This window comes from Labeo rohita, chromosome 25, assembly GCF_022985175.1.
Source record: "Labeo rohita strain BAU-BD-2019 chromosome 25, IGBB_LRoh.1.0, whole genome shotgun sequence".
Lineage (NCBI taxonomy): Eukaryota > Metazoa > Chordata > Actinopteri > Cypriniformes > Cyprinidae > Labeo > Labeo rohita.
In genome coordinates, this window is record NC_066893.1 from 5,750,410 (window position 1) to 5,765,890 (window position 15,481).

The 15,481-nt window shown below is 37.9% G+C and overlaps 1 protein-coding gene across 3 annotated transcripts in view; it reads left to right on the forward strand.

Annotated features, from left to right (window-relative positions):
• Positions 1 to 15,481, forward strand: part of mob2a (MOB kinase activator 2a) — a 61,982-nt gene that overhangs the window by 19,616 nt on the left and 26,885 nt on the right. The window contains exon 1 of one of the 3 annotated variants that reach the window (XM_051099599.1): positions 6,353 to 6,597. The exons of 1 other annotated variant lie outside the window; for it this stretch is intronic. In XM_051099599.1, the coding sequence (XP_050955556.1) occupies positions 6,560 to 6,597 (38 nt within the window). In that variant the 5' untranslated portion in view covers positions 6,353 to 6,559. Of the gene's footprint in view, positions 1 to 6,352; positions 6,598 to 10,154; positions 10,521 to 15,481 lie in introns of those variants that run through there. One more of the 3 variants, XM_051099600.1, reaches the window with a different exon arrangement.

Sequence of the window (15,481 nt, forward strand, 5' to 3'; positions counted from 1 at the left end):
AGCGGCTGTTATAGTCTCCTCTCAACCTCCCACTTATGTTATCATATCACTTATGAGCAAACTAATATCACATTCTTCAGCTATTTATCCAAACATAAATTCAGTTACATAAGTTTATAAACTTGCTCCTGGCGCCAAATTGTTGACGACGTCTGAGGTTTCATCGACTCTTCTTGCTCAATCGGGGTTTGGAATCAGTCAGTCACTTCATCATAGCGTTGACTCTGCCGCCAAAATCATGTTATGTTAATTAGGTTACCGAGACAACAAATAGAAATAATATTTGATGTATTGTTGTTGATCTTTCTTCATGTAATTAGGCTTGTTATGAGACGCAGTGCTGTGTATGGTTCATCCGGGGCTGGTGCTGATTGATTTGATTGTGCATGATGTGCGCCTCAGGCTCAACGTCAGGCAGGAGCTCAGACACATTCAGCAAATATTGACGTCACCACAGCCACATGGCTTGTGCTAGGTCTGAGCAATGACAGTTTACGCTACTTGAAACAAGTGCAATACGTTTCACCGTTTGTATCATTTATTTTTCACAGCGAGTGTCATGGCAGACACCCAAATCGCTATAATTTTATATACTGTTGTTGTGTCACGTAGGGCTGTATTCGAGACCACCTAATATCTGAGACCGAGACCAAAGTGTGTTGAGACCGAGTCAAGATCAGCAGCACTACTGAAATTTATCTTAAAGATCCACATTTACTGCAGAGATTTTTTAAAAATGATTTTTAATCATTGAATGCAATTGGAATAATAAGACACTATATAGAGCTGTTACCAATCAAATGATTAATCTTGAGATTTTGTTAATTGAATATTTCTATTTAAGGAGAAGTTCACTTCCAAAACAAATATTCACATAGTATAATGTACTCACCCCCTTGTCATCCAAGATGTTCATGTCTTTTTTTCTTCAGTCGTAAAGAAATGATGTTTTTTGAGGAAAGCATTTCAGCATTTTTCTCCATATAATAGACTGATATGGTGCCCCGATTTTGAACTTCCAAAATGCAGTTTAAATGCGGCTTCAAACGATCCCAGCCGAGAAAGAAGGGTCTTATCTAGCGAAACGATCAGTTATTTTCATTTTAAAAAAATAAAATTTAAATACTCAGAATTTAAATGCGATCAGAAGTCGAAAAAGCAAAGTAGCCTATAATATTTGTGATGAGCTAAACATGTTGCAATAGAGGTGTCACCACAAATATGACAAAGCATTTTAATTTAACAGATTGTTACAGACCACAAACACGATTTAAATTCCAACGTGATTCTGTTCCTAAATTACAATGATTCATCTGTTTGATTCCTCAACCTTTCTTCCTGCAGTGAACGATCATACTAGTGTGATTTGATCATTCAAATCTGCGTTTGTGCTGCTGCTGACCTTCATGTATATGAATGAAACAGTTTCACAGTCTTTTCAACCACACAGCTCATTATTTCTGTGTTACAAACATTCAGATAATGACAGAAGTCATGGGATTAAAGTTCATAGTCTGGATGTAAACTCTGATATGTATGGTAGAGATCAAAATGGAGTAAATCATCCTTTTGAAAGTTAATTTTAAGTTCCAAATAATGTTAAAGATTTATCGATTACGTTGTTATGCCAGTAGAGAGCGAAAGGGGGCTGTTAATAATGTATTTGTCTTTGATCATTCATTCAAAAACACTGATTCATCCAGTAATGAACCAAGTCAATCTTGAGTGAATCACTGAACCATTTACTTATATATTAGGCCTACATGTGATTTTGTTTAGTTGTCTAATGTTTTTTTTTTTTCTTCAGAATCGTAAGAGAGCCACAAATTGCATTTAAAAGAACATTTTTAGATTATTTTAAACTTCCATTTGAAAGAATCACACAGCTCTATTTTGCAAACAGCTCTTAAGTGAATCTTGTTTTAATGTAGCCTGTTGGTTTTTGTTCATGGTATTCAGCTGCAACTAAATGTTTAGCAAAAAAAGAAACAGAATAAATATGCTTGATATCATCTTTTATTCACATTGGAATCGAAACTAGGAATTGAAAAGAATCGGAATCGATAAGCAGAATCGGAATTGAAATTGATAATATTCTTACGATACCCAACCCTACCTATCGCATGGCTACAAGTGTGATATCGCTCATATAATCTATAATTATATGTGAATTATATAATCTAGAATTTATGTGACCCTGGACCACAAAACCAGTCATAAGAGTCAATTTTTTTAAAACTGATATTTATACATCACCTGGAAGCTAAATAAATAATCTTTCCATTTATGTATGATTAGTTAGGATAGCGATACAACTAGATACAACTATTTGAATATCTGAGAGTGCTGAAAAAAAAATAAAAAATAATAAAAATAAAAATCTAAATATTGAGAAAAAGTTCTAAGCAATGCCTATTACTAATCAAAAATTAAGTTTTGATATATTTATGGTAGGAAATGTACAAAATATATGGATAAATAAATGGAACATGATCTTTAGTTAATATCCTAATGATCTTTGTCATAAAATAAAAAATTATAATTTTTACCCATACAATGCATTGTTGGCTATTGCTACAAAATATACATGTGCTACTTAAGACTGGTTTTGTGCTCCAGGGTCACATATGTATATGTGTGTGTGTCTTTAAAATAAATTCAAAGATACTTTAAATTAAAAGATTTCAGATGTGTTGAAATAAACTTGCTCATTAAACCCTTAGCAGTATTGCCAAGTATGCAATTTTCCCGCAGAATTGGGATAATTTTACACTTTTGCCATTGTTTGTATTTTAGTATGTGGGTTAAAGAGATCTCCTTCGATGGAAGGGATTCCCAATGAAGGGGAAAACCAAGGAAAAATACATGTGGGCTAATTTAGTTTTGCATTAGGAGTGGTTTTGAATGAAGACCTGGCAACCCTGTTCCTTTACTAAAACTTCCTTTTTGTGTTTGTGAACAAACATACTTTTTTTTTTGAGTGCTCCTGGAATTTATGTTTTTGGAATATTGACTTAATTCTCGATCTGAGCATTTTTCTTGGTCTTCCATCTTGTTCTTGAACATGACATTTACCTCATACCCTAGTGATGGATGGTGCATGTGGGAGACTTGCACTTACGTTTTGTAAGAGTCTGGCAGACAGAATTTCCCAAAACTGTCTCCGAAATTGATACTGAGCATTAGTTCAGCCAAAAACAGTGGGATTTTGCCCTGTTACCCAGATACAGAGTAAACAGCCTTGTATGTCATAGTAATTTAAAATGTGATAAGAATAACTAGCTAGCACAAGAAAACAGCTTCCAAAGGTTTAGCCACAACCATGTCCTGCGCTTATGAAACTGGTAGGTGTGTGTGTGTCCGTGTTTCAGCAGTCTGTCCCAGGACTGTACGGCTGGTTTGTCCTGCTGCACTGATGGTTCTCGCTGAGGGTTGCATAACTCTTTGCAGACTGCAGCCGCAGGGATCGATCACTCAGGACACTGCCAGCTAGCTGTAATTATAATGATGGTCCTGCCAGCCAGCCAAGCTCTCCGCAAGGGACTCACCTACAGAGAGAGAAACACATTTATCATATTCTGTGTGATCGCCGCAAGACACGTACCGCAGGGTCGGTAACATTACAAATGTAAGAATTGGCTCCCTTTCAAGTCATGAGTGTGCATTTGAAGTGAGCTTGAAATCACCACACCCTACAGGATGCTGAATAGGAATCTGAACTGGAAGAACAGGAAGAGGATTTCATTAAATGGAAATTAAACACAGCCACACATGAGGAATTTCCAACACAAAGTCGAACACAAATGTTGCACTAGTGTTTCGTCGCTTTATTTTAGGTTTCTGTTTTGTAAGCATTTCTTGATGATAAAATAAATGTCTAATTCACATTGAAAGATGTGTGTTGTCTAAGATTTTTTTTTTCTGAAACCAAATATATTTTATCCTAAAATGAAATTTGCTAGAAATTGAATCACCTTTAGCCCATCCAAGATGCAGATGAGTACGTTTCTTCATCAGATTTAAAGAAATATGGCATTACATCAGTTGCTCACCAATGGATCCACTGCAGTGAATGGGTGCCGTCAGAATGAGAGTCCAAATAGCTGATAAAAACAATAATCCACACCACTCCAGTACATCAATTAACATCTTGTGAAAAGCTGCATGTTTGTAAGAAACAATTCATTAAGATATTTTTAACTTTAAACCATTCATTACAGGTGAAATATGAGTCCTCGATTCATAATATGGCAGGTAAAAGTAATCTTGTCTGAATCAGGAGAGAAATATGCACAGATCAAGCATGGTTAACAAGTGAAAACTGTCCAAAACAGATCTAAACAAATATGTTGGTGGATTTTAATGTGAGAATACAACAGGAGATGGCAATGGTTTAAAGTTATAATGCTGTAATTATTGATTTTTCTTTTCTTAGAAACATACAGCTTTCCACTTCACAAGATGTTGTTTGATGTATTGGAATGGTGTGGATTATATTTGCTAGCAATTGAATCACTTTTGGCCATCGAAGATGTGGATGAGTTTGTTTCTTCATCAGATTTGGAGAAATGTAGCATTGCATCACATGCTGACCAACTGGATCCTCTGCAGTGAATGGGTGCCGTCAGAATGAGAGTCCAAACAGCTGATAAAAACATCACAATAATCCACAAGTAATCTACACCACTCCAGTCCATCAATGAACATCTTGCAAAGTGAAAAGCTGTATGTTTGTAAGAAATATGAGTCCTCTAGTGATAATATTGCTTTTTTGAGTGTCTTGTCTGTATCAGGAGAGAAATATGCACAGATCAAGCACCGTTTACAAGTGAAAACTGTCCAAGACAGATCTAAACAAATATGTTGGTGGATTTTGATGTGAGAATACAACAGGAGATGGACTTTTTCACTGGAAGAAGCATTTAAAATTTAAAATTCATAATTATGGATTTGTTTCTTAGAAACAAGCAGCTTTCACTTCACAAGATCTTAGTAAATGTACTGGAGTGGTGTGGGTTGTTTTTTTTTCTAGAAACTGAATTACCTTTAGGCCACCAAAGATGTAGTTAAGTTTGTTCCTTCATCAGATTTAGAGAAATGTAGCATTGCATCACATGCTTACCAATGGATCCTCTGCAGTGAATGGGTGCCGTCAGAATAAGAGTCCAAACAGCTGCTAAAAACATCAGCATATTCCACAAGTGGACACTCCAGTCCATACATTAACATCTTGTAAAACGAAAAGCTGCGTGTTTTTAAGAAACAAATACATCATTGCAGCATTTTTAACTTCAAATCATTCCTTACAAGTGAAATATGAGTCCTCTATTCATAATACAGCTTTTTTTGAGTGGAAAAAGTAGTCTTGCTGAATCAGGAGAGAAATATGCACAGACCAAGAACCGTTTACAAGTTAAAAACTGTCTAAAAAAAAATCTCTAATGAGATTGACAACAGGAAATTGAGTTTTTCACTGGAAAAAGCATTGATTATAGACTCATATTTGTGAAGGTTTGAAGTTAAAACGCCATAATTATCAATTTGCTTCTGAAACATATGAAGCGCTTCATGTCCCAAGATGTTAACTGATGTTCTGGAGTGGTGTGGATTATTGTGATGTTTTTATCAGCTGTTTGGACCCTCATTCTGATGGCACCCATTCACTGCAGAGGATTTATTAGTGAGCACAGTGACGAAATCCTACATTAATCCAAATCTGTTCCCATGAAGAAAGTTTTCATCTTATTTTTGGGTGAGCTATTCCTTTAAATTAGCATTTAACCTTAAACTTAAGAGTCATTCCTACATTAATAGTAATTTTATTGTAATACCACACTTTAATCTTTCAATTTCTCCTTCTACGTGAGGAATGCACTGTTCTTTTTGTTGCTTTCAGAGCTGTACTGCTCTCACTTTTGGTCAGGATCTATTTTTAGTCTGGCACTTGAAGTTAAGTGGAACCAGGCAGTGTTGCTGTATTGGGTGGGGTCTTGTGGTTGAGACCAACCTAAAGTATATCATTATGGCTATTTTTAGCTCCTCCCGATGTATGTCTTGGGAAACAGCTCAAACTTATCTTATACGAGGATCCTTTGAGCTTTCACTGTTTGGAAGAAGATAAATGAGTGGAAGTTGGTGGTACGACCCCAACATTTTTCTTCCTCTCTCGCTTTGCACACACAAACACAAGAACACACACGCATTTGGCAGTATATTTAAACGCGGCTTATTTTTTTTTAGTCTGGCAAAACGCTCGCTCTTTGTTTGCCAGTTTCCTTGCGCAGTCAAACATCCTCCAAGCCCCGGTTTCGCCAGAAGAAACTTACCCAACGTATTATTGGCATGAATAACTTCACAGGCACACAATGAAGTGTTGTTAATCTTCTCATCCCCCTGTCTGATTTTAAGCCAGTCCTACTGAGACAAACGGACATTAGAGGCGGTCTCGTACTCAGGACTCCCCTCTCTTTGTGTTTCAGCAGCTTACTGTAACATACTCCGTTAGCAGCCTGATATTTTTACAGTTCTGGATTTAATCGTCAAACTTTTTTCATCCAAAATGAGGTTCAAACGGAACGGTTCGTACACCTTAAATAGGTAAGCACTTTAACATCGACCTGGCGTAAGCATGCGTTCATTGACTTCCATTCAAGTTTTCACGCCAATTTGCTTCTTTTGTTTGTTATTTAACGCATGGTGACCGTTTGCGTTCGAATTCATTGTTACGTTCCATTTACGTTACATTACGCGCGTTCGTAAGGTCACGCAGGGCGTTTGAATAGTCCGCGTTTCCACTGCAAGAGACTCTTAAATCGTCTAAATTGACTGTGACTTAACAAACACTAATGTTTTAGTCAGGTTTGATGTGCAACGAGCAATTCCAGCCGCATGCGGATTTAATTTGCAGCGTTGTTTTAGTTTACGAACTTGTTCCGTGTTTTAAAAGGTCCACGTTTCTTCTAACGAACCGTAAAACCCGGACAGCGTTGGGTTTGATTTCGTGGAATAAAGCAGTAAACCTGTAAATCTTGCTTTTGGGAGGAAGGGGTGTTACTTTTCTCCTATTTCCATTGAGAAACGAACGCATAGCATCATTCGTTCCTACTGCCTCCTCGCAACTGTTATTCATTGGATTCAATGAGTCCAGCATTTAGTCTTTGAGTGACCAGTCCATTCATAGTCAGATCATTAGGACACAAGACACATGCACTTTCTCACATGCGCTTTTCGTGTTATTTACCATGCTTTCCTGCTCTTAAATCTAGTTGTTTACTCACATAGCCTTATTCTGGCTTTAAAATAATTGCTTTATTCAAGAACGTCAAGCGCATCATGCAGAACTATTTTCTGTTAATGGTCCATTGAACTTTCTCCTAACGTTACTTCTTTTGGAAAGGTCTTAAAGAAAGCAGTTGTCCTCTATGCAGCTTTCTCATCACAAAGGGAAGGTTCTTATCACATGGGCGCTGTAGTCTCCAGAGCTTCTGCTCCGTAATCAGTCTGTGCTGCTGTAGGGATAACGTCATCCAGTCTGGGAGAAGATCACTGTGGTTGCTGCTTTGTTAATGCAGAGAGGGCTAAGATTTAAAACTGATGCTTGAGGTCTAGCTCCTCTCAGTGGTTTTAGATCGACACAATGGGTGACGTAATCTGTTTCTGTGGTTAGGTAATTGATAATATTTAAGTATACACACACAAAAGAGAGGCAACCTTTTTTTACTGAGGTGTTTTTTTTTTTTTTTTCTCCAAAAAAATACTGTACTGTTTGCCATTTTACTTTTAAAAATCTGACATTAATCATAAATATATGAAATCTTGCTTCTGCCACTGAATAAAAAATAAATTGTGAGTTTTTATCTCACAATTGCACTTCACGCAGTTGCAAGTTCTTATATTTGTGAGATATAAAATCGCAATTGTGAGTAACAAAGTCCAATTCTAAGGGAGCGAAAAAAGACTGTTTTCAAAATTGTGAGTTTATATCTCACAATTCTGACTTAACTCGCATATATATATATATATATATAGCAAGAATTGTAAGATACAAAATCACAATTGCAAAATATAAATTCACAGTTCTAATGAAAAAAAAAGTCACAATTGCAAGATATAAACTTGTAATTGTGAGGAAAAATTCACAATTGTGAGATATAAACTTGCAGTTCTAAGGAAAAAAGTCACGATTGCGAGATATAAATTCGCAATTCTGAGGAAAAAAAAAACAATTGCGAGATATAAACTTGCAATATTTAGAAAAAAGTCACAATTGCAAGATATAAACGCTCTATATATCTAATATAATTCTCTCAATTGCGGGATAAAAACATGCTATTCTGACTTTTTTTTCTTATAATTGTGTTTATATATATTCTAAAATAAAAAAGTCAAAATTGTCAAATAAAATTTTGCAATTACCATTTTTTTTTTATTCAGTGGCAGAAATGGGCTTCCATATAAATTGGATAGATTACCCCAAAATATTTTTTACATTTTCCTAGTCACCTTCATGCCTTTCCAAACTTGTTTGTTGTTTATTTTTAAATTGAACAGAAAATATGGATTTAAAAAATAATTTTCAAAATCTTTTTTCTATGCACTGACAGTTCATACAGTCAAAAAAGTATCATAAAAGTAGTCAGTATGACCAATGTGCTATATTCTAAGTCTTCTAAAGTCATTTTCATGCCCTTCGTTCTAATTTTCCAATATGTTGTCATTTGATGTCATTCCATGATACATGCAAGAATTAGTGAAGTTTGGCGTTAATACACTAAGCAGAAGATTAAATGTGCTTGATTGACGCATGAACCAATGTGGTTTGTTTGCGCTTTTGCGAGAACCAGTGAGATTTGTTCTTGTGCTTTGGCAAATACAGTTAAGCTGTTGTTATCCATATTTTTAATGATGCCAAAGCTGATGTAGGAACATTGATGCACTGGTCATTGACTATCGGTATACATAAAATGTATAACAACAAACATTTTGGTCTGTTTGCCAGAGAAGTTAAAGTGAACAAGCCATGTGGATGACTTTAAAGGGATAGTTCATTACTCATAATTTCATTACTCACCCTCATGTCGTTCCAAACCTGTAAGACCTTCATTCAGAGTACAGTCCTTCAGAGTACAAATTAAGATATTCTTGATGAAATCCGAGAGCTTTCTGACTCTGCAACACAACTACCACGTTCAAGGCCTATAAAGGTAGTAAGGACATTGATAAAATGGCTATGAGAATACTTACTGTGCACTAAGTAAACAAAAATAATAACTTCCGTGTCCACTGATGTCAGAAAGTTCTCAATTTCATCAAAAATACCTTTATTTGTGTTTCGAAGATAAACTAAGGTCTTACAGGTTTGGAACGACATGAAGGTGAGTAATTAATGACAAAATGACTTTTATTGGGATGCTTGCTTTATTTAGAGTCTATTTGGCATATGAAAAAGTGATGCATGAAGATTCATTTGTCTTTTCTTTCAGACTGAGAAAAATAACACACATAGCTTGGAATGTGTAGGTAAAATTTTGGCAGACTATTTTGGGGAAACTAGCCTAATTATTAGTCTTTGTGACAAGTCTAGGCACTGTAAATGGAAAAACAAAACGAGACCATACATTCTAGCCAATCAGGATGTGGCTTTCTGCCAATCCCAACCAATGCTGTGAGTTTGGGACTAATTGTTTGAGACAATGAGAGACGGGGGAAATGTTTGAGATTATGCTTAGAACATTATTTTTTTTGCTTTGATTTGGTTTTATAATAATAATAGATTAAGTCATTCTCCTGTTGTTTCCCAGTAACTACTTATGTTTTAATAGCTTTGCCTCCAGAGTTGTATTTTTCCCCTCACATCGGTCACTTGTCTCCAGGTAGTGACCCATGGTGAGTGTTTTTATTGACATTTTTCTTTAAGAGCGTAGAAAGCGTTCATGGGAAGAAAATTTCCCTAAAGGCACCATTTGCAGGGGCTGTTTGGGCCCTTAAAAATTTCCTGGCTCAGAATATTCCTGCAGTGGGCCGTCATCGGTTTGCAGCAAGTCTATTTGCCAACCCAGCGCTCCCGCCTCAAAGTCAGAGCCAACGGGAGAGTGAGACAGCGGCAGAATGAGAGAGAGAGAGAGTGAGGCAAGATGGGAGGGGGAAACTGAGGGTATCAGCAGAGAGGAACACACGAGTGCTGAACGACTGTACGTGTTGTGCTCGCCTGCTGCGGACGCTTGTGTTTGTTTGCTGACTGAAGTGTTGTTCTGTCTGCACCGCGCCAAGGGAAATCGCCACCTAACAAAGCCCCGACTGTGTGCGGTCCAGCAACTGGAAACAGGAGAGCGAGTCAGAAAGTGTAAGGAGAAACACTTTGGGGCTCTACTGCAGATGCAATGCCAAGAGTTCACGCTCTAACGGATGCCGCTTACCTGTAGTACGTCTTAAAGCCGGCGCAACAGAGGACGGGACAATCTGATCGCTGACTTCGCAAGCTGCATGGGGGTTCTAGTGTGTTGTGACTGCTTCTTTTACAGGTACCAGTTTTGGGATGTTTTATCCGCATACTTGTTCGCAGGAATTGAGGATGTTCTTGAAGCTTTGCCAAGTTATGCTGGACGATCAGTCCTAAGATGACACCTAGAAGCTTCGGCAAAAGAGAGCAGTTCAAAATCAATGCAGCTCATGATTTTTTTGTAGTGTGTGGGGGCTGCGGACCAATGTTGGTTGGGACACTATGTTCCAAGCTTGCCTTTTCCCCACTGCTAACGGCAGACTTTGCCCTCTCCAATGTTAGTTTCAGCCTCGATTTGGAAAGTTAAGCAAGTGTTCAAAAGTTAGTGAATGCATGCTCTTCACGTGGAAGGCTCGAGAGATACATATGGTTGTAGTTTTATTTTACTGCGGTACTGCTATATATAACAAATCGCTAAAGTTCCAGAGTTTCTCGAGGATGCTCGCCAATGTGAAAAACTCCCAGATGTATTTGATTATAAGGTTGAGTTTGTTTTTTGCTGATCTATCTGTCCTTTGTTCCTTTGTCTACTTTTAGAGTCTCGTGTTGGTTCGCAGTCAGTGTTTATGTTTGGCAAGCTAGAAAACCATCAAGCTCCGCTTGATCAGCCAGTGTATTTTGTCTTCTGTGGCTGAGATGTTATTGGCGACTGGTGTGGAAGAAGTGCACGTCTTTGTAGTTCAGTATCCAAACTCAGTGTTTGGTTTTATAACACCGCCGTGAGGTGGTGTTGTTTAGTCTTTCAAGTTTACATTGCCAATGGTAAGCGTCCTCAGGGATGTTGGTTTTGGACACACCTGCTTCCCGCAAACGCTTGTTTAGCCCCAGTAGTGTCTGATGTTTAGATAACCAAAGCTTTACTCAAGTTGCAATAACTGCACTGATAAGTTGGCTGCGTTTAGATGGAAATTGTTGTGCATGACCGTGCCAAGAGTTGGATGAATGGAAAATGCATCCTTGCAAAGTTCACGCAGTATCAAATACAGTGTTGCTAAACTTGTTTAGGCGAACTCCCAAAATCCGTAATCACATCCTGTTTGGGATCATGTAAACATATTTGAGTTACTGTAGTTTTCCATTCGGTGCTTCCTCAAAGGTGGCGTAAGTTCTTGCATGAAAGTGATTTGTTATGGGAGTGTAAGTAGTTTAAAAATATTCCAGCACTGTCTGGTTTTGGAGTACACCTTTATCTCCTAAGCCATCTGACTGGGGCGTCTATTTAATCTGATGTGCTTTAATTGGTCTGTGTCGGCCAGCGGTTCCTTACTGTCTGCATTCTTCTCTAGCTTTGGGCCAATCTCCTTTGACGATCATGTCTTGGGGTAAAAAGCCAGGCTTACGAAAGTTAAAGTCTTGAATTCATGATCTTTGAGGTTTCCTTTTGAATAAAATTAGCACTGAATAGCAATGAATACATCATGTGCTTTAAAAGTAACGGCTTAATTTGGAAGCAGTAGAAGTTAAGAAGTACTTTTGATTTTTAGAAGCTGATGAGCTTGTGTACAGAGTTCTTGGAAACTAGCAAGTTTTGTACCATGTTTCTAGAAAACCTGTACTAGTCCATTTTAAGGGGTAGGAAAGGAGGGGAACCATACTCAATTTGTGCTCTGTACACCCCTCCAAGTGCAAACACACAAACACGGAGTGGGCAGCCAATGCTGTGGCACCCGGGGAGCAGTTAGGGGTTCGGTCTAAATTCAGTCATGGTATTGAGGGTGGAGGGACTGCTGGATATTCACTCCCCCCACCTACATTTCCTGCCGGACCTGAGACTCAAACCTGCGACCTTTGGGTTACAAGTCCAACTCTCTAACCATTAGACCATGACTGGCCTTTAATGTGTGATCCCTCTTAAAAACACAATTCTAGATGGTAAATTTAGTCTAAATGCTACTTAAAGGAGACATTCACTTCCAGAACAAAAATTTACAGATAATGTACTCACCCCCTTGTTATCCAAGATGTTCATGTCTTTCTTTCTTCAGTCGTAAAGAAATTGTTTTTTGAGGGAAATCATTTCAGGATTTTTCTCCATATAATAGACTTCTATGGTGCCTTGAGTTTGAATTTCCAAAATGCAGTTTAAATGTGGCTTCAAGCGATCACAAATGCAGTTGTAAATGATCCCAGCCAAGAAAGAAGGATCTTATCTAGTGAAACGATTGGTTATACATAAAAAAAAATACAATGTAAATACGGTTTAACCTCAATTGCTTGTTTTGCTCTGCCTGAACTCTGTGTTCTGGTTCAAGACAATTAGGGTATGTCAAAAAACTCTCCCTTAACTTCAAAAATCATTTCAAAATCATCCTACATCACTACAAAGGTACTGACACAGTTTTTGCAAAGTGAACATGCAAACAAGATCAAACACCCTTTACAAAGAAGGTAAAACGGCGATGTAGGATGATTTTGAAGTTGAGCGAGAACATGAGATGGGAGTTTTTTGACATATCCTAATTGTATTGAACCGGAAAAAAGAGAGTTCAGGCAGAACAAGACAAGACGAGCGTGTGACATTAAAAAGTATATAAATTGTATTTTTTTATGAAAATACCTGATCGTTTCGCTAGATAAGACCCTTCTTCCTAGGCTGGGATCATTTGAAGCTGCATTTAAACTGAATTTTGGAAGTTCAAACTTGGAGGGCACCACTGAAGTCCACTATATAAAGAAAACTTCTAAAATGTTTTCCTCAAAAAAAAAAAAAAAAATTTCTTTATGACTGAAGAAAGACATGAATATCTTGGATGACAAGGAGGTGAGTACATTATCTGCAATTTTTTGTACTGGAAGTGAACTTTTCCTTTAAACTGTCTGTCTGCGATGAGTTTGTTGTCATCGCTGAATAATGTTCTCATATCTGTAGCCCCTTCAGACCTCCATTTCCCCACTGTCTCACCCCCTTCCGTCTCTCGTGTGAAAATTACGTAAGCGCCTCCTCCCACTGCGATAGATCGGCTTGCAGCGGTGCCTCTCTCGCTCTGCCTCAGCATCCCGAGCTGCAGCGCGAGCACCTGATAATGCTTGCTCAGCGTCATCGCCCAAGGTCACTTCATTCATTCCAACCTCAGCTGGAGAGACTGCACACATCCCACCGTTTGACACTTAATCACATCAGCGAAGGATAAATGAATGCTTAAGCGGTGTAGGGCATGGTCTGTTTTGGCGGTACTCTGCAAACCACATGTCCACCCCTCCCAGTACCCATTTAATTACCCGAGAGATGTTGTTCGTTCTTGACAGATGTGCCCCTTGCATTTCTTTTGTAATTATCTTTGATTAATTGTGCTGAGATATAGGGAGGTTACCACAAGACCATCACCACAGAAGTCCTCGGCACTCCCTTAGCTTGATAATGTTCACATCTCATAACGGGAGTGATCGGTTTTTTGCAGTGTTAAGCCTTTCTATATTTAGCAGACGGGTGCTTCTTGTTGGAGGAGAATTACAAGGAGGGACGCAGTATTGCTCATCACAGCAGGTTACTATTACGTAACATCCAGAGGTCGCAGCGGTGACGTTATCCGGTTGGAAATGCCTTGGGGTGTCACTTGTTCAGGTACACTTGCATTCTGACAGACACATTCAGTTGCATTTACGCATCAAGGCCACATCATGCGCAAGTTTTAAAGGTTTGTTCTTGACGTTTAACGTCATTTTCACAGTGAGGGAGTAACATACTTGGAGATGTGTACTGAAAGACTGAAACTTTTTGAAGAAAAGTTAGCATTGAAGAGATAAATGTCCCTTCATTAAAGATTTGTTGGTCAGGATAGCTTTTGAGTTTTAAGTCGTTCATTCATCTGATGTTGGCTCATGTGTTTATGGAAATGGACTATCTGACCTCTTGCAGAATAACCTATGGCCCATTTACAGTACATATTATGCACGTTAAACACAAGTGGGAAGAACTGTGTGAAACCACCAGTTCCAGTTTAATTGGACAATGTCTAAATAGTTTCACGAGTCAAGGTTGCTTCCTGACAGAGTGATAAAAACTGAGTTCTTCTGACAAAGATCTAATTACAAAATTTGGGTCATGGCTTCAAGTATCTGAAAGATATTCCAGAGTTTTGTTTGAGAAACATAGTTGCAAATAATCAATCTATTGAGCACACATTCTCAAGGTTATGTCTGTTTTCAGATTCATGTTGTGTAAAAGAAAAAGTGAGGTTTGGTTGGTCACAAAATCAGTTTATGTTTATGAAGGTCATCACTTATTGAAGATACTAGTTGGATGGGTTTGTTTGTGTCCATAAAAGTATATCAGATGACTTTTTTGGTGATACAGGACAAGTGTGATTGTCACTCCTGCATCTTGTTGTTAGGGTCAGGTATCAAGTTTGATCATTTTTAGGCACCGACCGAATTGCCTCGATACCATTGAGTATCGAAAAATGTCTCTCGTTCAGCACCTAATTTCAATACATAAGGGGGTTCATCTCATCAGCGTCTGTGAGCCAATAAGCATGCTTGATGTGCCCAAATCAAGTTGTGGCAATTGGCTCTGGCGAGGTGTCAGTGAACATCACAAGTTCACAGCAGTTACACCCAGAGATGAGGCTGTAGTGTGTAAGCATTCAAACCCCAGTAGATACAAGGCAACATTTCCACAAGTACACTTTCGTTAAAAAAAAAAATATATATATATATAAATATATTTATTTATTTATTTATTTATTTTTTCACAGCATTTCAGAAAAGATCTCCGTCCACACTACACAACTGAAAACGCATGTTATGTGACCATTCATGCACACTGTAGGATCATGCTACACAAGACAATTTACAAGATTTATATAACGCTTTTACTCAAAACTCACTTTAAACTATCGCTGAGTATAATCACTTCCGATTGCGATCTAATGTGTGTTTTGGCCATATAATGTTGCTGAAATGTTATTTGTAGCCTTTTATATCAAGCAGTCTACAAAAAACACATTGATCGACCCCCGAGTGAAAGCAGCTAATGCTCATCAG